General features: G+C 46.8%; 2 protein-coding genes and 1 pseudogene across 3 annotated transcripts in view; 1 reads left to right on the top strand and 2 right to left on the bottom strand.

Moving 5' to 3' along the window:
* Positions 1–26,700, top strand: part of LOC309550683 (uncharacterized protein) — a 3,164,715-nt gene that overhangs the window by 1,888,636 nt on the left and 1,249,379 nt on the right. The gene's annotated exons all lie outside the window — the stretch shown is intronic.
* LOC309550793 overlaps positions 1–26,700 on the bottom strand; it is a 1,525,103-nt pseudogene that overhangs the window by 177,083 nt on the left and 1,321,320 nt on the right. The window lies entirely within an intron of this gene.
* Positions 1–26,700, bottom strand: part of LOC309550794 (uncharacterized protein) — a 100,208-nt gene that overhangs the window by 14,815 nt on the left and 58,693 nt on the right. Inside the window, exons 4-7 of the mRNA XM_082251129.1 lie at positions 1,255–1,352; positions 947–1,165; positions 666–872; positions 435–576 (exon numbers count right to left, since the gene is read on the bottom strand). Of these exons, the coding sequence (XP_082107255.1) occupies positions 435–576; positions 666–872; positions 947–1,165; positions 1,255–1,352 (666 nt within the window). The remainder of the gene's footprint in view (positions 1–434; positions 577–665; positions 873–946; positions 1,166–1,254; positions 1,353–26,700) is intronic.

Below are 26,700 nucleotides of genomic sequence, written 5' to 3' on the forward strand. Positions count from 1 at the left end.
CCATGGGGATGGCAGGAAGGGGGCCCACTGCAGAACTTGGGAAAAGGTCCCGCTGCGGACTGTAATAAAGGGCCCCGCAACAAGAGTAAAGGGCCCCAGGATCAGTGGGAAGAGCCCCAGGCTTGAAGGGAAGGACCCCGGCCAGGGGTCTGGGGGGCCCTTCATGGTTTCTTGCACCGGGGCCCTGAAGGTTCTAGTTATGCCTCTGGATGCCATTAAAGTTAATCTGTGTGTAAAGGCAGGTGTCCAGTACTTTTGACAATATAGTGTATGTCTTTGATTGATTAACGATTAATACCATAGAATTAATCTATATCTACAATTACACTACACTTCTATCTCAGCTACTGGCAAAACTGCCCTACTGTTACACCTACATTCACATTTATCATACAGGTACAGACAGAGGAATGTATTTAACTTTAATGACCCACCTGTGCTGATCTCTGTAGGAGTGTCCTCCTCTATAAATGTCCCCGTTATTCCATCCTCCTCCATAGACTGCTGATCATCCCTCACATACCTCTCTTCTTCTTCTGCTTTAACCTCAACTTTAGAATCTCTCAGGTTTCCACTCTAAATATATAATAAAAATGACATCAATGGTAACAATGCAGATAATGTACAGATCCTAATGATACTATCAGTGATTGTTCCTCATCTACCTGATGATGGTGAGGGATGGTGTGACCTTCCGGTGTGGAATCCCGGGAATACAGAGGACGGGGACATCTGTCTGGTGGGTTCCTGGTATTAGGTGGCTCCATCATATCCTTGTATCCTTCTGAAAACTCCTCTATCACTCCATACTCCTCATCCTCCTCTTTATACTCTTCTTTAACAACAATTTTCTCATCCCAAAGGTTTCCACTCTGATAATAAAACATTAATTGTGACAAACATATTGTGTATAGATCATGACTACCAGTAATTGTTAATACTCTACCTGATCATGATGAGTGATGGCGTGATCTTCCTGTGTGGAATTCCGAGGATGGGGACATCTCTCTGGTGGGTTTATGTAGCTGGATGACTCCACTATGGTGTCCTGGTACAGATCTTTGTGTCCTTTTAGAAACTTTGACTCCTCCATCACCCCATCCTCATCATCCTCCTCTTTTATCTCTTCTTTAACCTCAACTTTAGAATCTCTCAGGTCTCTACTCTGAATAGATAATAAAAATAACATCAATGGTAACAATGCAGATAATGTAAAGATCCTAATGATAGTATCAGTGATTGTTCCTCATCTACCTGATGATGGTGAGGGATGGTGTGACCTTCCTGTGTGGAATCCCGGGAATACAGAGGACATGGACATCTCTCTGGTGGGTTCCCATTACTGGATCCATCTGTAGGAAACACACACACTGACTGAATACAGGTAGGTTGATTTACTAAAGGCAAATATATTGTGCTCTCCATGTGCATTTGCTCTAGATCTATAGGGAAGCTTTGAAATGAGGGGAAGCTCTGCTGATTTCTATCATCCAATCGTGTACAAGCAAAAATGCTGTTTTTTATTTTCCTTGCATGTGACTGAGTATTCTTTGCAAAGTGAAGCTTATTTCATTTACTAAGCTCTGGAGCAAATACACTTGCAGTGCTTAGTATGTTTGCCTTTGGTAAATCAACCCCATTGCTTCTATGTGTTTATCAGATGATGGGGGATCTAGGTGGATCCTCCGTACTGCTCTCTCCTTTACAATAAAGTCTCCTCTTACCCGGTGATGTGAGGGGCGGCTGATTCTCCATCCTCATTGGTGCCGTCACTTGATCTATACAGGTCTCCTTGCAGACAGATAACTTTGGGAAATAAAAGTAAGAATTATTTGGATGGTATTGGTCACACAATAAGGATGTGGATGTGAGGGGGGGGGGGTTGCTTGTACATTTAAGAACTTCTGTCCTCATTATAATTGTATAATATTCGCTACATTTTCGAGAACCTGGGACTCTCGTGGCCTGCTGGATCAGAAATTCTCTTTTCTCTGTTAGGTTTGAATTTCGGCCAGAGTTGGCTGCTAATCAGGATAATTTCCAGAACTTGGTCTGCGAGGCTCCAATCTCTGGCAGCCTGCTGACTGATAGGCTTGATGTCACCATCACTCTCTGCAGTAAGAGAAGGGATTGGATTGGATGGCAGGAGGATGATGCTGGTGGAGTAGAGAGCTGTGGGGGAGGAATCTGTACTCTTCCCTCCAATGGCAGCCCAGTGTGGGTAGGAGGAGGACAGCAGGGGTAGGAGGGGTTTGGTTGCCAAGTATACTGCAGTATCCAGGATATTGTACAGATGTGACAAAGGGTTTGTGGTGTTCTGAATTCCAGCACTGGGCACTGCCAGAGCTTGTGTCATTGGAAAGTTTTGGACTGCCTCCCCCAGATGCAAAGCAATGATCCCTGGTCACCCGTTACTTTATGCTCTGCAAGCAGTCCTCCTCTAAGAATGAGTGTCCACCAAGGTGTGAAGGAATGTCCTTCGTTCCATTTGGTATCTTTGAAAAAAGTATTTGACCAGTGAGATGGTAAGAAGGTGAAGGTTGCCTTCCCTTCCTGGCAGGAGTTCTGTAAGGAGGTCTAAAAGGAAGTTCAGGTGGGATGACCATCATAGACCAAGAGCCCCCCTCGCCTTAGAGTCCCCCTGAGCCCTACAACCTCCTCTTCCCTCAGAGCCCTTCTGCCCACCTGGGACTATCATGGCCTGCTGGATTGGAAATTCTCTTTTCTCTGTTGGGTCTGAATTTCGGCCAGAGTTGGCGGCTAATCAGGATCATTTTCAGAACTTGTGCTGCGGGGCTCCAATCTCTGGCAGCCTGCTGACTGATAGGCTTGATGTCACCATCACTCTCTGCAGTACGAGAAGGGATTGGATTGGATGGCAGGAGGATGACGCTGGTGGAGTAGAGAGCTGTGGGGGAGGAATCTGTTCTCTTCCCTCCATTGGCTGCCCAGTGTGGGTAGAAGGAGGACAAGTATACTGCAGTATCCAGGACATTGTATAGAGTGACTATTGGTTTATGGTGTTCTGAATTTCGGCACTGCCAGAGTCTGTGTCATTGGAAAATTTTGGACTGCCTCCCTCAGATGCATAGGACTGATCCCTGGCCACCCGTTACATAATGCTCTGCAAACAGTCCTCTAAAGCTGGCCAAACACTAACTGAAAAATCGTTCAAACACATTTTCGAAAAACGAAAAATCGGCCGTGAGAGCAGACGATCGTGCCATCATGTAATGACCGAATTTTGAACGATAAATCGTTCAATGGACATTTTTCGTTCAGTTTGTCACATATGCCTAGTGCAAACAGTTCGGCCGAGAAACACATTAGCCTTTCAATTTATCGTTCGTTCGGCAGAATTTTCCTTCGATTTTTTGGCTCTGAAAAGTTAAAAACGATTTTCTATTTCTGCCCATTAACTGGACGAAAAACTAACGATTGGCCCAAATGACAGATTTTCGAATGATTTTTCGGCTAGTGTATGGCCAGCATAAGACTAATGCCCCGTGCACACGCGTCGATAGTTGGCCGTGAATTTTCGGCCAACGTCCGATTTTCGGGTTGTTAGTATGATGCTTTCGACAACCGACTCTGACTTTTCGGCCAAATAAAATCTGGTGTGCAGGCTATAAAATTTTTGTTGGCCGTCAACACAACGGCCGATTTTCCGTCAGTCAGTACAGATTTCGGGAGACAAAAATGTGATGAGCAAGACTGGGCATGCTCAGAGAAGAAAAAACACACGGAAAGCAAACCATCACATGACATCACTTCTGAAGTAGATTTTTGTTGGCCGAGAAAATTTATGAGCAGTCTAGGCACATTCCAACCAACAAAACACCACTCTGTACAAAAGTTGAACGATCGGTCGGCCGATAATCGTTGCGTGTGTACGAGGCATAAGTGTCCACCAAGGTGTGAAGGAACGTCCTTCATTCCATTTGGTATCTTGGAAAAAAAAAAATTTGACAATGAGATGGTAAGAAGGCGAAGTTTGCCTCCCCTTACTAGTAGGAGTTCTGTAAGAAGGTCTAAAAGTAAGTTCAGGAGGGAGGACCATCATAGACCAAGAGCCCCCGCCTTAGAGTCCCCCTGAGCCCTACAACCTCCTCTTCCCTCAGAGCCCTTCTGCCCACCAACAATATCAAGGGCCCACAGTCTTTCAGCAACACTACCTCCTCAGGGGGGGGGTTACTGGGTGTAAATAGAAAATAAGACCTTATTACCTCCTCTGCTGCCAGTTCAGGCAACGTCTCCTCTCTACTTCCTCCTGAATAGCCCAGAACTTCCTGTCTGTATTCCATAGAGACTTCCTGAATCTGTAAAAGGGAGATCACCATCTTGTGGAGCTCAGAGGAACTGCAGCCCTGAGAAACGTCTCGTAGAGTGAACACAGCCTTGTGCTGTTTGTACTGTATGTTAGTGTTCGACCGATATCGTTTTTTTATTGCCGATACCGATATTTTGGTCTTCGGATATTGGTATCGGCCGATATTTTCGGACATTTAAAATTTTTTTTTTTTTTTTTTTTTTCACAGGTACTCTGGTGGAGGGATCTGGGGGTCTAAAAGACCCCAAACCCCTTCTCTGCACTTAAAAGCATTCAAAACGCCAAGTTTGGCTGTTTTAAATGCTCGCATTTTTTGAATTTGACGCCAAGTACCCAAAAGGGATGTCATGACATAATTTCCGGGTTTTTTACATGGAGACCCGATCAGAGCCGAATGCGGCTTTGATCGGCGGCCATGCAGGTAGGATGCCCGGGTCTCCCGGTGGGATGGGAGACCCGGGCAAGCCGCAGAAGCCGACGGGAGGGGGGAGACGTCCCCTCCTGCTCCTTGTAATGACAGCCGAGCGGCTTCTCAGCCGCATCAGTTGTCATTACAAACAGCCAATCGTTGGCTATGGACACCGGTACCGGGGTGATGCCTCTAGCTGCAGGCATCACTCCGGTACAAGCACTTTCTCGAAATATCGGCAATATCGGTAACCTCAGGGGCCGATTCCGATATATCGGGGAAAGTGCATATCGGCCCCTGATATATCGGCATTGCCGATAATCGGTCGATCCCTACTGTATATCCTTATAGATGTGTAGCACTGCCCCCGCAGGGACTGCTGAATACTGACTCTGCGGGCTCCCCTGGTTACCAACACACGGTTTTAAGTAGATAAAGTTCCTGAATCCCTCCTTACTCCTACAGTCTAGGGGTGTTGGTTTTGTTTGTTGTTTATTTTGTAATTGAGATAGAAGAAGGGAATAGTGGGATACTCCAATTGAACTATTCACATAGATGAGGACTTCTACCTTCAGAACTTCTTTAGTACTTAGGAACGGCCAGGCCACAAGTGTAGATGCGATTAAGTCTCTTGCTCCCTTCAATCTCTGACAAGATGACTTGGGGATTGATATCTTATCTTCAGGATACTCTCACTAGCATTCCCTTTCAGCTGACACCCATCCACTGACTATCCGAGGAGCAGGAGTGGCCCCTTCTCAGGTCAGGCCCCTTGACACGAGTTCCTGTACTCACGATACTGCAGAAACACGACCTCCAGTGTCTCCCCTCTCAGTCAGCTTCCCTGGAGCTCTGGGTTCAGCTCCTCTCAACCACTCCTCCAGCCCTCAGAACGACCTCCTGAGGACGCATGGCACCTCTACAGAGGAGGAGGCAGCCTCCCCTTCCCTCCGGGACTCCGCTTCCCAATGAAAAACCTTGAGCACATCTGCTCCTGGCTTTTATTCAGTATCCCAACATGCACCGAGGCGACCTGCCCTCTGCCAATCATCAGGACTGTATCAAAAGCCCATGCACCCATTTGTCAGGTTTCCTCCCACTGTCCAACATGCCTCCATATTGGACCAGCATGAAAACACTCTCTAGACTGAATGAATTGCATGCTGAGCACAATGAGCAGACCTCACTGAGAGATCCTGCTCTCTGGTAGGCAGAGAACAATATAGATTTACCTGCAGCCCCTCTGTTAAGCAGACAGAGCTCAAACTTTACTTTCTCACTATCACCTACCTAGAAGGGTGCTATAGATGGGTCATCTCAACACCCTCCAAGGGGGATAGAAATATATTACTGCCTAGTCCAGCCTTTCTTAGCCAAGGTTCCTCCAAAGGTTTCTGGGGGTTCCTTGAGAAATGATCATATTCTGTCTCTCAGTAACAACTGGTATCAATGGTCTGTAAGGGAGTAATCTTCCCACTGATGACGATGTAAGAATGTCCTTCTTCCAATGACTACTGATATCAGGGGTCCTTCTCCCTAGTCATGTGCACACCTCAAATTTTAGTTTCATTTTGGATGCATTTGGTAATTGAACCGACCGATTTGTTTCTGGAATTAGTTCTCTATCGTTGGCATTCATCTTATTTCATTTGGAATAGCTGGTTGCAGGGCTGGCCCAAGACATTGTGCTCCCTGGGTCAAAAAATGAAATGCTGCCCCCCCCCCAAAAAAAATCATGCCCAACAAAAGGCCCCCCACATCCATTATTTTATATAAATATAACATTTAGAAATAATTATATATACTGTTAAAAAAAAAATAACATTGTGGGAGTCCCCCCAAAATCCACACCAGACCCTTAGCTCTGGTATGTATTTTATAGGGGAATCCCAAGCCAAATTTCTTTTTCAAAACAGTGTGGGGTCCCCCCCCCCCCCCCAAAATCCATACCATACCCTTATCTGAGCATGCAAGCAGGGGAAGGGGGGGGAAGCAAGCAGGCAAGCAGCCCTCCTCCTGAACCACACCAGGCCACATGTCCAATATGGGGGGTGCTTTGGGGAGGGGGTCTCCCCCCAAAGCATGTTGTCCCTATGTTGATGAGGTTAAGGGCCTCTTCCCAACAACCCTGGCCCAGGGGTTGTGGGAGTGCGGGGGTGACTTATCGGAATCTAAAAGTCCTCTTTAACAAGGGGGCTCTCAGATCCTGCCCCCCCCCCCCATGTGAATGATGTGAATGAGTATGGGGTTTATAGTACCCCTACTTATTCACATAAAAAAATGACTAAAGTAAATAAAAACTCAAAGACAAGTCCTTTGTGTTTGGCAAGTCCTTTAATAAAATAAAAATAAAAACATGTCCCCCAATGTAAATATAACTTAATTCATGATGAATGACAAGCACGACCGGTCCCGTTGAGAGACATTTGCCGAAGGACAGCCCTTTGCAGGTAAGTAAACAGGAAGGCGGGGTCACCTGGCGACCATGCCCCCATGATATCACTCAGAAACCCTAGTCCATGACATCATAGGGGGCCATGGTTACTTGGTGACATTCGCTCCCATGTTTACTTACCAGAAAACGGCTGTCATACAGTGAGTGTTTCTCGCCAAGACTGGTTGTGTTTGGTGGGTGGCGCTTTTTTCGCACGGGTCGGCGTTTCGTGCTGGGGGCGCGAGCTCCCCCCTCCTTTCCAGGCCTTCTGGGCTGCATGCTTGACTAAGAGTCTGGTATGAATTGGGGTGAACCTCACAATGGTATTTTTTATTTATTTACGGCAATCCTTTTGTTAAGATTCTCCTGTCAGTGGGGAATCCTGCTGACACCAGATTAGTCATGGTTGTTAAGAATGTGGAGGCTGTCTGTACCTTAACAACCAGTTATTCACAATGAATCCGAATGATATGGATGCATTCGTTAATTTCATTATAACTGTTTTTTTTTCTGGATTTTTTGACTTTCGTTACTATATACATTTGGAAATTCAGATACTGTACATCCGAATCTCCGAAAATCTAATTTTCACCCTGAGTACTCACAGTGTCCTCCTAGTACTCACAGTGTCCTCCTAGTACTCACAGTGTCCTCCTAGTACTCACAATTTCCTCAAAGTACTCACAATGTTCTCCTAGTACTCACAGTGTCCTCCCAGTACTCACAGTGTCCTCCTAGTACTCACAGTGTCCTCCCAGTACTCACAGTGTCCTTGTGTCCTTCTAGAACTCACAGTGTCCTCCTAGTATTCACAGTGTCCTCCTAGTACTCACAGTGTCCTCCTAGTACTCCTAGTCCTCCTTGTACTCACAGTGTCCTCCTAGTACTCACAGTGTCCTCCTAGTTCTCTCAGTGTCCTCCTAGTACTCACAGTGTCCTCCTAGTACTCACAATTTCCTCAAAGTACTCACAATGTTCTCCTAGTATTCGTAGTGTCCTCCCAGTACTCACAGTGTCCTCCTTGTACTCACAGTGTCCTCGTGTCCTTCTAGTACTCACAGTGTCCTCCTAGTATTCACAGTGTCCTCCTAGTACTCCTAGTCCTCCTTGTACTCACAGTGTCCTCCTAGTACTCACAGTGTCCTCCTAGTACTCTGAATCTCCGAAAATCAAATTTTCACCCTGAGTACTCACAGTGTCCTCCTAGTACTCACAATGTCCTCCAAGTACTCACAATGTTCTCCTAGTACTCACAGTGTCCTTCTAGTACTCACAGTAACCTCCTAGTACTCACAGTGCCCTCCTAGTACCCACATTGCCCTCCTGGTACTCACAGTGCCCTGCTAATACTCACAGTTCCATCCTAGTACTCACAGTGTCGTCCTAGTACTCACAGTGTCATCCTAGTACTGCCTAAATATAACCACATGGCCATATTTGGACAATGATGTCACCACTGTCCCGCCCCCTTCCTTCCATATTGGTGATGGAAGCTCGGGAAGCTATAATTCAGCTCTTTGTGGAATCAGGGTCGGTAATATGCAACGGGTTGTCTGGTATTTTTTCAGCGAGTTGTCGGCAGTAGTCCATCATGATTGACGATGGATCTACAAGGAGGATCATTGTTTGGGGATTTTAGTTCTTTTTACAAAAGATTTGGGTTTCTTTATTTCTGGGTGATATCTTTTTTATTTTTATTTTTTTTTGTGAATGAGCAGGGGTAATATGTACTGTACCCCTACTCATTTACGTAGGGTGGTGGCATCTGGAGGCTCCCTTATTTTTAAAGGGAGCTTTTAGATTTCGATAAGCCCCCTGCAGGTAGTTTCCCACAACCACCAGGAAAGGATTGAAGGCACGTGGCCTGGTATGGTTTCAGAAGGTGGGCGCACACTAACTCCCCTTTCCTGGTCAGTCACGTTGCATACTCAAATAAGGGTCTGATATGGATTCCCATGCCTTTTTTTCTTGTGTTTTTTGCATAGCGTTCACTTTTACAATCCATACCAGACCTATGTAGGAACAGTATGAATTTTTCGGGGGTCCAATTCAGTTTGTCTTTTACTCTTTGTTTACATTCACCTGACAGGTGAGAATCCCTAGCTGGCAAGTGAATAGGCCGAGGGGATATGTCCCCTGGTGTAAAGGTGCGTGTGGCTAATGGATCCCTATTAACCAGCTTGAGCGGGAAACTTCTACATTTAGAAGTGGTAGTATAACTGCACCTGGAGGTACAACTTGGCTGAATACCCATTTAGTCAATTGTTCGATGACCCCTCAAATAAGCCAAATTCTGCCAAACATGGGTTCAGTCCAAACCCAGAGCTCATTTCACGTGGTCTGTTTATTAGTCCCCTACACTGGTGACCAATGGGAGAAGGACCCCTTTATATAAGGCTTTTTTTTAGCTGGAACTGAGTTCCACCACCTCTGGCTCAGGCTCTCTGCTTACCACTATCACTTGTAAACACAGAAGTCCAGCTTCTGTGTTTACAAGTGACAGCTTGGCTTCCACAGATCTGATCTCCTGAGTGGCTCCTACTGGGTGCCGAACGGGGACAAAGGAGATGCGGCTGGGGTGTCCAGGGTGCAGTGCAGATGCCGACACCCCCACTGGATGATGATCTCCCTGCAAGTGAGAGAGACGGAGCCAACTACAGTGTTCGAGGAGGTTTAGATCAATACAGCAACAAAAGTAAGGGGGTGGAGAAAATGGGGGCAAAGGCATCCCTGAACTTTGCACTTTTGCATAGTTGCCAACATTTGAAAAAAATTTCCAGGGACACTTTGCAGCACAGCTATCAATTACTTACCACACCCACTTCCCCGAAGCTCCGCTGTCCCTGATTAACAGGGACAATATAAATTACCCGGGACAGGCTCCTATTTTCCGGGATTGTCCCGGGAAAAACGGGACAGTTGGCAGGTATGCGCACCCCATTGTTGCCAACATTTGAAAAAAATTTCCAGGGACACTTTGCAGCACAGCTATCAATTACTTACCACACCCACTTCCCTGAAGCCCCGCCCACTCCACATAATTAATCTCCACCTACTTATCAGATTGTAGGGTCTACTCAATAAAGAGAGAATTACAGGAAATTGAAAAGGGAATTTCAAAGGCCAAAGTATCAGAGTTGGAATAATTCTCCTATTCAGCTGCACTACTTCTGCCTAAAATGTAAAATTTTCATGACAATTCCCTGCAATTCTAAAGTGTGAAATGTGCTCAGGTGTGACCATACAAAAAATGGAATATGAAATATAAATAAAGTGCAAGGTGTAAATAAGTACGATTATACTATCTGGTATAATCAGGTTTTATCGTACTTATTTACACCTTGAACTTTATTTATATTCACATATTACATTTTTTTGTCTGGGCACACCTGAGAAAACTTGACCCCCAACACAATGCAGAGGGGAGGCACCAGTGACATAACAGACCCCCCCCCCTTATCAAGGACCAATAGTGGAGAGGGTACACCCCAGTTACATGAAAGACCCTTCACCCATCCCGCCACTAGTGATCTGAACTTACTACAGAGGGGACACCCCAACCCCATGACAGAACCCCACCCCCCTCACTTGTTACCCCCAATACAGAAAAGAGGGGACACCCCAACACGAGAGACCTTCCCCATCCCATAATGAGTGATCCCAACACATTGCAGAGGGGACCCCCCCCAGTCACATGAAAGAACCCCATTCTGGCACCTGTGACCCCCAACAGTGCAGAGGGAAACCCCCCAGTCACATGACAGAATCTCATTCTGGCACCTATGACCCCCCAACAGTGGAGAGGGGACCCCTCCAGTCACATGACAGAACCCCTTTCTGGCACCTGTGACCCCCCAACAGTGGAGAGGTGACCTCTCCAGTCACATGACAGAACCCTATTCTGACACCTGTGACCTAAACAGTGCAGAGGGGACCCCTCTGACACATGACAGAACCCCATTCTGGCACCTGTGACCCCCCAACAGTGCAGAGGGGACCCCTCTGACACATGACAGAACCCCATTCTGGCACCTGTGACCTCCCCCCCAACAGTGTAGAGGGGACCCCTCTGACACATGACAGAACCCCATTCTGGCACCTGTGACCCCCCAACAGTGCAGAGGGGACCCCTCTAACACATGACAGAACCCCTTTCTGGCACCTGTGACCCCCCAACAGTGCAGAGTGGACCCCTCTGACACATGACAGAACCCCATTCTGGCACCTGTGAGCCCCCAACAGTGCAGAGGGGTCCCCCAGTCACATGACAGAACCCCATTCTGGCACCTGTGACCCCAACAGTGCAGAGGGGACCCCCAGTCACATGACAGAACCCCATTCTGGCACATGTGACCTCAACAGTGAAGAGGGGACCCCTCTGACACATGACAGAACCCCCCAACACTGAGGGGACACCTCCCTTCCCCCTCTCCCGTTCCTCTCAAACATTACAGAATGCGGAGCCCCCTCAGTATGACAAAGCCGGACCCCATCAATGCAGAGTGACCACAGCGTGCCCCCTTTAATGCAGAGTGACCAGTGTGCCCCCTTTAATGCAGAGTGACCAGTGTGCTCCCATCAATGCAGAGTGACCACAGCGTGCCCCCATCAATGCAGAGTGACCACAGCGTGCCCCCATCAATGCAGAGTGACCAGTGTGCCCCCTTTAATGCAGAGTGACCAGCATGCCCCCATCAATGCAGAGTGACCACAGCGTGCCCCCATCAATGCAGAGTGACCACATCGTGCCCCCATAAATGCAGAGTGACCACAGCGTGCCCCCATAAATGCAGAGTGACCACAGCGTGCCCCCATCAATGCAGAGTGACCACAGCATGCCCCCATCAATGCAGAGTGACCACAGCGTGCCCCCATCAATGCAGAGTGACCACAGCGTGCCCCCTTCAATGCAGAGTGACCACAGCATGCCCCCTTCAATGCAGAATGACCACAGCATGCCCCCTTCAATGCAGAGTCACTAGCGTGCCCCCTTTAATGCAGAGTGACCACAGCGTGCCCCCTTCAATACAGAGTGACCACAGCGTGCCCACATCAATGCAGAGTAACCGCAGTGTGCCCCCATCAATGCAGAGTGACCACAGCATGCCCCCATCAATGCAGAGTCACTAGCGTGCCCCCATCAATGTAGAGTGACCACAGTGTGCCCCATCAATGCAGAGTGACCACAGTGTGCCCCCATCAATGCAGAGTGACCACAGCATGCCCCCATCAATGCAGAGTGACCACAGCATGCCCCCTTCAATTCAGAGTGACCACAGCATGCCCCCATCAATGCAGAGTCACTAGCGTGCCCCCTTCAATGCAGAGTGACCACAGCGTGTCCCCTTCAATACAGAGTGACCACAGCGTGCCCCCATCAATGCAGAGTGACCACAGTGTGCCCCCATCAATGCAGAGTGACCACAGTGTGCCCCCATCAATGCAGAGTGACCACAGTGTGCCCCCATCAATGCAGAGTGACCACAGCATGCCCCCTTCAATGCAGAGTGACCACAGCGTGCCCCCATCAATGCAGAGTGACCACAGCATGCCCCCTTCGATGCAGAGTGACCACAGCCTGCCCCCTTCAATGCAGAGTGACCAGCGTGCAGAGAGACCAGTGCACTTACCTGATGCAGCGGTGGCTTCTCCTCAGTCCTCTGTGTGTCCTGAGTCCTCCTCCTCCTTGGCCAATGGCAAAAGTTTGCCTTTTGGCCAATCAGGAAATGGGTCTCTGACCCGCTTCCTGATTGGCCAGGAGGAGGATCCGTGTGACAATAGCAAATATTCATTCACTATTTTCACACAATGGGTGGGCTCAGGGCGCACTACTCTGCGCCCCGGGTCCATCCCACCATAAACATCAACACACGCGCTCCCCAGTACAGCCAATCAATGCTGGTCCATTCCTTCGTATTCCCAGCCATTGGCTGAGGACGGGCCTCTCTGGGGTTGGCTGTGCCGGAATTGGCAGGCGTGGCTTTATGCCGCAGAGTCTGTGTGTGTGTCTGTGAGCTGGTTGACACTGATTTGCCAGAACAAGACCCGGCAGAGTAAATTAGCGGGGACAGGCTCCTTTTTGCCAGGACTTTCCGGGCAAAAACGGGACAGTTGGCAGGTATGGCACCCCCGAACCCTGCACTCTGTACTTAATGCACTCCTGGTATTTAATGCGCCTTTAAGACCCTGCCACGTGTTTGAGGGGTCCTAAATGAGTTCCTGTACCTATTTTCTGTGAAAAAAAGCCCTGCCTTTATATCAGTAGTCAGCGTGAGAAGGACATTCTTCTTCCATCGTCATGAAATCGTTGTTACTGAGAGACTGAAATTGTTCATTGCACAAGGAAACCCTAGAAACCTTTGGAGGAACCCTGGCTGAGAGAGGCTGGAGTAGGCAGTAATATATTTCTATCCACCTTTGGTGGGAGTGGAGATGACCCATCTATAAGGATATACAGTACATACACACACAGCACAAGGCCGTGTTCACACTACGAGATGTTTCTCTGAGGTCCACAAGGTGGTGATCTTACTTATACCCAAACAGGAAGTCTCTATGGAAAACAGGAAGTGATGTCAGGCACAGACAGGAACTTCCGGGTGAGAGGTGGTTTAGGAAGAATGAGAGAGAAGAAATTGCTGGAAGTGGCAGCAGAGGAGGTAATAAGATCTTATTTTCTATTTGCACCCAGTAATCCCCCACATGTCCGTCCCCTTCCTCTATAGTCACTGTGACTATCTCCAGCAGATGATGATACACACATATATAGTGTGGAAACCTACATTAACCCCTTCAGGGACAGAACATTCCCCCACTTACGGGGCCGGAACATTCTCTTCATTTTGAAATTAAATTCTAGTAATACGGCCCTCTCAACAAACAGGTCTGATAACAAATCGCCACTTAATGACCAGCGGCGTACACGTACGTCGCTGGGTTTTCAGTGGTTATACCGGGATGATACATTTTTTTTGAGCCGGTGGTCGACTCTCTTGTAATGGCAATCTGAGCAGCTAACTAGCCCGACGATTGCTATTACAAGCAGCAGGAGGGGACATCCACACCCCCTTTCCGCTGCCTTCTGCAGCTTGCTTGGGCTCTCACTTCCTACCGGGAGACCCGAGCAACCAAAGCTGGATTCAGCTGTTCGTGATAGTAACTCGGAAGCGATGACATGACATCACTTCGGGTTTACCCAGATGTCAACGGCACCGTTTTAAAAAAATCAAAAGTATTAAAAAACACAGATCTTGGTGTTTTTAATGCTTTTATAGAAGAAGTCCAAAATCACACTAAAATCACTGCATTTATAGACCTCCACGTAGGGGAGGACTGGGGCAGGGGGGCAATTGCCCCCTGGGCTGCTCTGATGCCCCATAAAAAGGCTTCACCGCTTTTGCTACAGACATGCCTAAATTCCTGGTGAAGAGAAGTAAAAAGTCCCCACCGCTGACCTACTGAGTGCGGGTTGAAGACAAAGACAGAGTAAAGCCCCCCACCCCCCCAGGTGTAAACTGTGTCTGAGCAGAGGCCGGTTCCTTGCTCCACTGGAGACTCTCCTCCCCTGGCCAGCCCCAACTGAGCTGTCCCAGCTCCCCCCAACTGCCCCCTGCTGGCCAGGTCGGGAACCCAGGAGAATAGGAGGGGGGCCGAGTTGCTGCACCATGGGCCTCTGGTTTGTACTTGCCCCCTGGGCCAAAAGGTGCCATACTGCTCCTGCCTCCACAAACTAACACTAACCTATCTAGCCCCTTAAAAAAAAATCAGTATACAGTAAACCCCCCTCCATTGGGGGGGTTACGTTCCGGACACAGCTGCGAAAAGTGAAAATCCGCGAAATAGAAAAACCCTATTAAAATGCATTGTAGGCACGTTTTTTTTTTACTGTCACTGTACGTGTAAAAGCATTTTAAGGTCTTTAAACACACTTTTAAAACAATAGAAACTCATTTAAACACATAAAAGATACTGAGAGACATAGCAAGAGCTATGGAAAACACAAAATTATTTCATTTTTAATGATTTATATAGTAAAATAACATTACAAACAAAAACCGCAATATACCGGGTTCGCAAAAACTGAACCGCGATGGAGCGGGGGTTTACTGTACTTTTTTGAAGCCAAGGCTGAGCTGTCAGCAGTGACTTCGCTGTGGAGGCGGGTGCAGAGGACACAGCCAATAACGGAAGCCCCATAGTAAGTCTATGGGTGATGTCACTTCCCATTCATTTCACAGATGTTGTCGGCCATGTCCTCTGCAGAGCTTCCGCCGCTGGAAACTGGATTGGCTTCAAAAAAAGGTATGTATACTGATTTCTTCTTTACAGGGCTAGATAGGTTAGTGTAAGATCGTGGATGTCTGTAGATGCAGGAATTTTAATTTTAGGGTGGACTTATCAAGGACGGAGGAGACCATAGACCCCAGATCCCGCCATAAAGAGTACCTGTCACATGCCTATTACTGTCAAAAAGGACTTTTACATTGTGACAGCAATAAAAGTGATAAAAAAAAGTATAATTAAAAAAAATAATTTAACGTGCTCCACTGCCCCTGTCCCCCCCCCCGTGCTAGCGCGCAAAGGCGAATGCATGTGTCGGTCCTGCACACACGCAAACAATGTACGTAATTCTAACACCAGACATCCTCTGTAAATCTAAGGTGGTAACCTGTAAAGGCTTTTAAAGCATCATTTGTCGCCTTGGCACAGGCGTGCACCATCATAAAGCATGACATGTTTGGTATCTATTTACTCGGCGTAACATCATCTTTTACATTTTAGAAAAAAATTGGGTTATTTATTGTGTATATATATATATATATATATATATATATATATTTATTTATTTATTTATTTATTTTTTTGCATTAAAATTCAAATACAGTGTAACAAAAAAATGGCATCACCCACCACTTTATTCTTTAGTGCCGGTTCACACTAGGGCGCCTCACAGGTCGCCTCCCGTAGGGAAGCTGCGGACCTGTTCTAATAGGAGCGACACAAGTCGCTCCGACCTAGAAAAAGGGTCCGGAGCTTCTTTGGGGCGACCAGGAGGCGACCGCCATAGACTTCAATGTTATGAAGTCCGTGGCGGCCGCTCCGAGGTCGCGGCGCGCTGCTCGCACCGCGACCTCGGAGGTCGCCACCTAAAGTAGCGTCGCGGTAGTGTGAACCGGCGCTTAGGGCCTCTGCTTTAAAAAATATATATAATGTTTGGGGTTCTAACTAATTTTCTACAAAAAAAATATTGATTGTTACATGTAAACAAAGGTGTCAGAAAAAAGGCCTGGAGCTGAGGTGGATAGAACAAGACAATGACCATCCTGACCATACATGGTCTACAGAGGGCAATTATTACACTTTACAGGCAGCCAATGGGCAATCATTACAATATACAGCCAACACAATGATGAAATGCAGCAAGTGATAGTGACGTCACTCCTCTTAGTCAGCAGGCTCCCGGAAATTGGAGCCTTGCAGTCAAAAGAATGATCAAATTTATCTTTCCTTGTCTGCAGATCAAAAACGATTTAAAACCAGTTCAGAAACAAATGAAACTCAAGAAAAGGGAGTTTCTGATCAGGCAGAACAAGAGGGTTCTGGAACCTTGAATATGTAACAAACCCTAAATAGTCCAGACTAAATGTGTTTCCATGGGGCAGTCATCCTTCAATGTCCATCAAAGCTCCTATTACCCCCCTCACATCCACATCCTATTATTGTGTGACCAATACGCGCATAAACGCACACACCACCACAGGTTGGACTGGATGGATTCAACCTTGCCTACTATGTAATACCATCCAAATAATTCTTACTTTCATTTACCAAACTTATCTGTCTACAAGGAGATCTGTATAGATCAAATGACGGCACCAATGAGGATGGATGAGGACCGGAGTCACATGACTGAGAAGATATTAAACCTCACCCTGGAGATCATCTACCTGCTGACCGGAGAGGTGAGGAGGATTCTGGGAGGTCACATGACATCACTCTTATCTCTATTAATAAAACACAGACCTGACCGGAGAGGTGAGGAGGATTCTGGGAGGTCACATGACATCACTCTTATCTCTATTAATAAAACACAGACCTGACCGGAGAGGTGAGGAAGATTCTGGGAGGTCACATGACATCACTCTTATCTCTATTAATAAAACACAGACCTGACCGGAGAGGTGAGGAGGATTCTGGGAGGTCACATGACATCACTTATCTCTATTAATAAAACACAGGCCTGACCGGAGAGGTGAGGAAGATTCTGGGAGGTCACATGACATCACTCTTATCTCTATTAATAAAACACAGACCTGACCAAAGAGGTGAGGAGGATTCTGGGAGATCACATGACATCACTCTTATCTCTATTAATAAAACACAGACCTGACCGGAGAGGTGAGGAGGATTCTGGGAGGTCACATGACATCACTCTTATCTCTATTAATAAAACACAGACCTGACCGGAGAGGTGAGGAAGATTCTGGGAGGTCACATGACATCACTCTTATCTCTATTAATAAAACACAGACCTGACCGGAGAGGTGAGGAGGATTCTGGGAGGTCACATGACATGACTTATCTCTATTAATAAAACACAGACCTGACCGGAGAGGTGAGGAGGATTCTGGGAGGTCACATGACATCACTTATCTCTATTAATAAAACACAGACCTGACCAAAGAGGTGAGGAGGATTCTGGGAGATCACATGACATCACTCTTATCTCTATTAATAAAACACAGACCTGACCTGAGAGGTGAGGAGTGTAATGGATGTAATACTGGTTATATTAGTGAAATGCCTATTTCACCTTATGGTGCATACCTTATGTATATATGTATATATGTTACTGCTGAGATTCACTACCTTACTCAAAGTGCAATTAGATCACCTCCTTTCGGAGAAGCAAGATGGCGCTTGAACAGGGAGACAACACCCAAAACTTCAGACCTCGTCATGTCCTGGAAGGAAGACATAGACACATAGATACTCCAATCATCCAATCACCACCTTATACGTATTATATATGACTATTTCCTGTTTATGACTTTCCTCAGTCTTTATAAGAACAAAAGTGGAACTAATAAATCAGAATGAACTAATGGCTGAACTGAGTGTCAGAGTTTGGTTTATCTGATGTGCGCACATTAATCTCACCAATTGGGAAGGCAGTAGATATATCTGAGGACTGTTCTGGTCCAAATCCAAATCTAATGGCACCCCAGATGGGACTCTAGGAGGTCACATGACATCACTCTTATCTCTATTAATAAAACACAGACCTGACTTGAGAGGTGAGGAGGATTCTGGGAGGTCACATGACATCACTCTTATCTTTATTAATAAAACACAGACCTGACCGTAGAGGTGAGGAGGATTCTGGGAGGTCACATGACATCACTCTTATCTCTATTAATAAAACACTGACCTGACCGGAGAGGTGAGGAGGATTCTGGGAGGTCACATGACATCACTCTTATCTCTATTAATAAAACAGACCTGACTGGAGAGGTGAGGAGGATTCTGGGAGGTCACATGACATCACTCTTATCTCTATTAATAAAACACAGACCTGACCGGAGAGGTGAGGAGGATTCTGGGATTCTAACATGATATTCCTATTGGTTCCTCAATACAGAGAGTTCCAATTCTGAAGTCAGGTGATCATATGACCATCACAGTGCCTCCATGTGACTCCCTAAAACCTGAGAGACACAACCTGCAGAAGATTCTAGAAGTCACCAAGAAGATGATGGAGCTGCTGACAGGAGAGGTGAGCGGTGCTGGGAATTCTGGGACATTATCCAGTAACAGACAAGGGATGTGTCTGGATGGTGACTGTATCATTGTGTGTGTCAGGTTCCTATAAGGTGTCAGGATGTCACTGTCTATTTCTCCATGGAGGAGTGGGAGTATTTAGAAGGACACAAGGATCTCTACAAGGACGTCATGATGGAGAATCTCTGATAGTATCATTAGGATTTGTACATTATCTGTACTATTATAGTTTCTGTCATTTGTATATGATATATACAGAGTGAAAACCTGAGTGATTCCAGAGTTGAAGTTTAAACAGAAGAAGAAGAAACAAATGTTTGTTACAATCCGGGCCGCCAATAGGGCAGTACAACCGACCATGCTGTACCGGGCCCGGGCCTTATCGGCTCAACTGGAGGGCCCAGGCAGCTTTACTGTTTAATTATATTGAAAATACTTTTAAGCTTTGGCCCAAGCTCCTAGGTTTGCGTATATTTTTCCTGGGCCCCATCAGTTCAGCAGAGGGGCCCAGGAGGGGAGGCGCAAAGAGGGACTTGCTTCTTCATTTCAGGTGCAGTTTGGTCCGGCCGCGGCTCATTGCAACCTTTCTTTTGCGGATGATTGATTGATCACAGGTGGAGCGATTATCCCTTCCTCCGCGGAGGAGTGCAGATAGCAAGGTTGCAGCCGGGTGGTGGGAGGAGATTTAGCAAGAGAGAGGGAGAAGGCAACAACAGGAACCCGGGCACAGGCAAGCTCACAATTTCTGTTTCTGAGGCCATATGCTGTATACAGACCGGTATTCAGCACTTTCTTTTCTGTGTTGGCTATTCGCACCATTCGGGGAACACCTGAATTTGCAGTATGTTCGATGGGTGTTCGCGCCTGCCAAATGCCCTGCAATGCACCACACAGTGCATTTTGCGCCCTGATTGGGCAAAACTTGTCCCAATCAGGGCGCAGTATAAGATGGTTATTAACCACTTTACCACCGGAGGATTTTGCTGTCTTAAGTCCAGGCCACTTTTTGCGATTCGGCACTGTGCGACTTTAACTGACAATTGCACGGTCATGCAACGCCGTACCCAAAAGAAATTTACGTCCTTTTTTCCCCACAAACAGATGCTGGGGTATTTGATCACCTGTGCAATTTTTACTTTTTGCGCTATAAACAAAAAAAGAGCAACAATTTTGAAAAAATAAGAATATTTTTCACATTTTTTTTATATGAAATTCCCCCCAAAAAAATGTTAAAAATCAAAATTTTTTATCACTTTAGGTCAATTTGTTTTCTGCTACATATTTTTGGTATAAAAAAAACGCAATAAGCGTATTTTGATTGGTTTGCGCAAAAGTTATTGCGTTTACTAACAAAGGGAAAGATTTCTGTCGTTTTTGGTGGGTTTTTTTTAACGAGTAATGGCGGCGATCTGCGTTTTTTTTTTTTTTTTGCGGGACTGCGACATTGCGGCGGACAGATCGGACCCCTAACTGACATTTTTGACACTTTTGGGGGTACCAGTGACATTACTACAGTAATCAGTGCTAAAAATATGCACTGTTACTGTAATAATGACACTGGCAGGGAAGGGGTTAACACCAGGGGCGATCAAAGGGTTAATTGTGAGCCTAGGGTGTGCTTTCTAACTGTATGGGGGATGGGCTTGTGGAATTAACACAGAGACCTGTGATCCTAAATAGGAGGAACACAGACGCTCTGTGTTGATAGCTGACAGAACAACGGTCTGCTGTGTTTACAACGGCAGACCGCCCATTCTGTCTCCACAGGGGGAGCGATCTCGTGTGCCCGGCGGCAATCACAGGCCACCAGCGCCGTGGATTGGCTTCCCCGCTGCCTAATGGGGGCGCGCTTCTGCCAACTGACGTACCTGTACGTTAGTTCCCGCAACCGAGCCAGCCTGCCGCAGTATATTTGCGGCGGGCGATCAGCAAGTGGTTAAAGACCAAGACTTTTTCTGACACTTGTTTTTTTTTTTCCAATTCTTTTATTTATATGAAAGACAACTTCCCTCACAGGTAGGTGCTAGGCAGACTATAGAGGGGGGCCTTGTCTGCTTATCAGGGGGGTCTGATTGTTCAGCTAGGATGTCATGTGTTTCCAGGTGTGTCTGTTGAGGGCTCTCATTAGACAGTGGAGGAAACCTGACCAATAGCAAACCAGGGCTTGTATCTATCCCAGAGGGCAGAATCTACCGCAATGCATCCTGGGAGGGGGTATAAATCTGAGGGGAGCACATGACAGGGTGTCTTTGGCGGGAAGCAGAGTCCCAGAAGGGAGAGTACGGATGTCTCTCCTCCCGTCAGCGTGAGGAAGGTGTCCTGGGCGGTCGGCCTAGAGGACAAAAGGTTGAGCTGAGCTGCAGAGAGGGATCCAGAGTGCTGAGGACCGAATGGAGCTGCTGGGGCAGAAGTTTCCAGGAAAGCAGTGTCGTGAGTATTGTAAACTGCCCCAGGGTCTGCCTAGGATAGGGGGCCACTCCGGAAGGTCCGAGGGATCCAGTGTGTTGAGGACCAAGTGGAGTTGTTGGGGCGGACATTTCCAGGAAAGCAGTGTCGTGAGTACTGTAATCTGCCCCGGGGTCTGCCTAGGATAGGGGACCACTCCGGAAGGTCAGAGGGATCCAGTGTGCTGAGGACCAAGTGGAGTTGTTGGGGCGGACATTTCCAGGAAAGCAGTGTCGTGAGTACTGTAATCTGCCCCGGGGTCTGCCTAGGAAAGGGGACCACTCCGGAAGGTGAGAGGGATCCGGGAGCCAGCTAACCAGTAGGAGGCTTAGAAAGGGGGTGCCAGAGTGTAAGCCCTGAAGAGAATTCAGTGAGAGAGGGTGCCGGTGTGGGCCCTGAAGAGTTAAGAGTTGCAGCAGTGTTACAAGTAGCTACCTCAGCCAGGAGGGCTAAAGGGAGCAGTACAAAGGACTTTGTGTCACCAGGGAGTGTCAAAGTCAGTTCGGAGTTAACAGACAGCAAGTAAGTGTTAACAAGCGCCAACCGGCGTTGACCGGCATTCAGCCGGCGTCAAGTCATTTTTCTCAGTTGTCCCATTATCTTGTGAATAGTTGAGCCAGAGAGTATCCCACTCATTCCCTTCTCCCATCCAAGTTCCTAAATAAATACAAAAACCCAAAGATGCCGGACTGGTCATTGTCTCAGTGCTCACACTGGGAGAACATGCTTAAATGTGCTGTTGTTGCTAGCGGTAACCCTGGCGGACCCCATCCAGCACAATGGCTGGGAATCCTGCTACATACGAAAGACAACTTCCAGGTAGAATAACAGCGACATTCCATATAGTACACATGCTGAGGCAGTAAGTTTCAGCAGCGGATACAATTCGTTCATAAGACTGAGATCCGTATGGGAGGTAGAATAAAGAGGTGTTCTACATTTCCTCTGTAGCACTGCCCCCTAGAGGACTGCTGGATTGTTCACCTCGGGATCCCCCTGGGTTACCGATTGCAACTGCAGCGTGCACAATTTAACTCTTTACTCCTTGGCTCAGTCAATGAACAGTCTAGGGGATGTAGTTGTTTTTGTGGTTTTATTTAAATTAGGGATGGGAGAAGGGAAGAGTTGGGATACTCCAACTTGAACTATTCACAGTAGATGAGGACTCCTGTCTGAGGATGCAGCCAGGCTGGTGATTCAACTTGCTACTCAGATGAATTTAGGATTAAGCCTCTATGTAGATGACTTGTTTGGATGATCCTGTGGCGAATCTGCCACTGGGACCACTTTTATGTTAAAGCGGACCGCCCACCATTTAAAAAAATACCGGGGTTATGGCAGCTATCTGCTGCCATAACCCCGGTATTTAACGTCAAAGTACCAACTTAAAACTGCGGTGGGCAGTCCATAAGTGGTTAGTAAGTGGGCCCGGGAAGCAGGCCGCCACATCCTTAACGACCGATGAGTCATCAGCTGTCAGCGGTAAAAAAAAAAAAAATGCATAGATTCCCTCCCCCAGTCCATACCAGGCCCTTCAGGTCTGGTATAAATATTGGGGGGACCCCACGCCATTTTTTAAAAATTTTGTCATGGGGTTCCCCCCCAAAATCCATACCAGACCCTTATCCAAGCAAGCAACCTGGCAGGTCAGAAAAAAGAGGGGGATGAGCAAACGCCTCCCCCCCCCCCCAACCATACCAGGCCACATGCCCTCCTCCCCAAACCCCTTTATCCGCATGTTGATGGGGACAAGGGCCTCATCCCCACAACCCTGGCCGGTGGTTATAGGGGTCTGGGCAGGGGGCTAATCGGAATGTGGAGGACCCCTTTAACTACCTGCCGACCAGCCACCGTAGTTTTACTGCGGCAGGTCGGCTCTATTACGTGAAACAACATACCAGTATGTCGCTTAGTGTAACAGATAGTGGGGGTGCGTGCGCGCCACCGGAAGCACACGCACCGATTGGCCAGAGGGGGAGCCAGTCAGCGGGTCTGCCGGGATCGCTCCCCATAGAGACAGATCAGCAGTCTGTAAACACGGAAGACCGCTGTTCTGTCAGTAATGAATACAGAGATCCGGTGTTCCTCCTATTTAGAAACACAGGTCTCTGTGTTCATCCAGTAAGCCCATCCCCCCACACAGTTAGAAAACATCCCCCTAGTGACACATTTAACCCTGTGATGGCCCCCTGGTGTTAACCCCTACCCGGCCAGTGTCATTATTACAGTGACAGTGCATATTTGTAGCACTGATTACTTTAGTAATGTCACTGGTACCCCCAAAAGTGTCAAAAATGTCAGTTAGGGGTCCGATTTGTCCGCCGCAATGTCGCAGTCCCGCTAAAAATTGCAGATCGCCGCCATTACTAGTAAAAATATAAATAAATAAAAATGACATAAATCTTTCCCCTAGTTTATAGACGCGATAACTTTCAAACGCAAACCAATCAAAATACCCTTATTGGGATTTTTTTTTACCAAAAATATGTAGCAGAATACAAATTGGCATAAAATTATGAAAAAATTTGATTTTTTATTTTTTATTGGGAATGTTTTATAGCAGAAAGTAAAAAATATTGTTTTTTTTTTCTTCAGAATTGTCGCTCGTATTTTGTTTATAGCGCAATAAATAAATAAAAAAAAAACACAGAGGTGATCAAATACCACCAAAAGAAAGCTCTATTTGTGGGGAAAAAAAGGACATACATTTTATTTAGGTACAGCGTCACACGACCGCGCAATTGCCAGTTAAATTAACGCAGTGCCAAATCGCAAAAAATTGCCCTATTTTGCGATTTGACACTGCGTGACTTTAACGGACAATTGCGCGGTCATGCGACGCTGTACCCAAATGAAATTGGCGTCTTTTTTTTCCCACAAACAGAGCTTTCTTTTGGTGGTATTTAATCACCTCTGCGATTTTAACTTTTTGCGCTATAAACAAAAAAAAAGAGCGACAATTTTAAAAAATAACAATATTTTTCAAATTTTTTTTTAGATGAAATTCTCAAAAAAAAATGTAAAAATCAAACTTTATTAACATTTTAGGCCAATTTGTTTTCTGCTACATATTTTTGGTAAAAAAAAATCGCAATAAGCGTATTTTGATTGGTTTGCGCAAAAGTTATTGCGTTTACTAACTACGGGAAAGATTTATCATTTTTATTGTTTTTTTTTTTAACCACTCTGCAACCGCTCACAGTAATACTACTGCGGCAGAGTGGTTCGTTATCGTCCAGTCACGTAGTATTAACGTGACTGGACTCCTCCCCTTCTGGGCGGCGCTTGCGCGCCGCCGGAGGCTCGCTCCCGCTGTTTTCATTCACAGCAGGAGTCGGGCCAGGGGAGGAGCAGCGGCGATCGCCGCTGCTCTTACCCGATCGTCGGGGATCGAGTCTGGAGATCCGCCCGCTGTGTGTAAACACAGCGGGCGGATCTCCATAGTGACAGGGAGTGACAGATCGGACTGTTCAGCATAGCTGGACATCCGATCTGTCCATGAATCACATAGTCACCTCCCCCCCTACACGTCAGTAAGCACCAGGCATACATTAACCCCTCCCTCTCCAATAAAATTAACCCCTTCCCTGCCAGTGTCATTTTTACAGTAACAGTGCATATATATAGCACTGATTACTGCAGTAATGTCACTGGTACCCCCAAAAGTGTCAAAAATGTCAGTCAGGGGTCCGGTCTGTCCGCCGCAATGTCGCAGTCCCGCAAAAAAAATCGCAGATCGCCGCCATTACGCGTTAAAAAAAAAACACCAAAAATGACAGAAATCTTTCCCTTTGTTAGTAAACGCAATAACTTTTGCGCAAACCAATCAAAATACGCTTATTGCGATTTTTTTTTACCAAACATATGTAGCATAAAACAAATTGGCCAAAAACTTTTAAAAAAATTGGTTTTTACATCTTTTTTGGGGGGAATTTCATATAAAAAAATGTGAAAAATATTGTTATTTTTTCAAAATAAACGTTCTTTTTTTGTTTATAGCGCAAAAAGTAAAAATCGCACAGGTGATCAAATACCACCAAAAGAAAGCTCTGTTTGTGGGAAAAAAAGGACGTAAATTTCGTTTGGGTACGGCGTTGCACGACCGCGCAATTGTCAGTTGAAGTCGCACAGCGCCGAATCGCAAAAAGTGGCCTGGACGGAAGACAGCAAAATCCTCCGGTTGTAAAGTGGTTAACTAGTAATGGCGGCGATCAGCAATTTTTTTTTTTTTTTTTTTGCGGGACAGCGACATTGCGGAGGACAGATCGGACCCCTAACTGACATTTTTGACACTTTTGGGGGTACCAGTGACATTACTACAGTAATCAGTGCTATAAATTATTATTATTATTATTATTATACAGGATTTATATAGCGCCAACAGTTTGCGCAGCGCTTTACAATGTGAAGAAAGACAATACAGTTACAATACAGTTCAATACAGGAGGAATTAGAGGGCCCTGCTCGTTAGAGCTTACAATCTAGAAGGGAGGGTCAAGTGAAACAAAAGGCAATAACCGTGGGGGATGGGTTGATGGAGAAAAAGGAGGTACATTTGTTAGGGGTTGGTAGGATAGGCACTGTTACGGTAATAATGACACTGGCAGGGAAGGGTTTAACATTACTGGTGATCAAGGGGTGATCAAGGGGTTACGTGTGACCCTAGGGGCGTGATTCTAACTGTCACGGGGCGTGGCTTGTTAGATCATCATCAGACATGCGATCCTATATAGCAGGATCACATAGCCTCTGTGATCACTTCAGGGAGAATGCGAGACTGCTGTGTTTACATCAGCCGTCTGTCCTTCTCTCTCTGCTGCGGGAGATCGCGAGTGGCCGGCGGACGTCGGAGCCGCCGGTCACACGCGCTGGCTCCCCGGCTGATTAGTGGGGGCAGGAGCACGCCGGCGGCGGCGAGCGCTCGCCCCCTAGAGTCTCCTGAGGGAGTGACGTAGTACTACGTCACTTTGCCCAGGAGCGGCCGCCTGCCGCAGTAAAACTGCGGCGGGCGGTGGGTATGTGGTTAAACAAAAAGTGCAAAAGCCACCCTGGCAGTGAATGTGAATGATAGATGTACTGTAAGGCTTACAGAGTATCTATTAGACCTTAAATTCAGCTGCAGCATTCTCTCTAGGTGGGATGATCTAGTCTGGACCCGCCGGAGCTATCCTGCCAGAAAGCTGTCACTGCATGCTGACAATCATAGGTGGGCATTTTATGCCCCACAGACGCATGTATGCATGTGGTTGTGGAGCAGAGAATGCCTCGCCCGCTTATGATTGGCAGGGCACTGTGACGAGG

Source organism: Pelophylax lessonae (assembly GCF_965119305.1).
Source record: "Pelophylax lessonae genome assembly, chromosome: 3".
Taxonomy (NCBI): domain Eukaryota; kingdom Metazoa; phylum Chordata; class Amphibia; order Anura; family Ranidae; genus Pelophylax; species Pelophylax lessonae.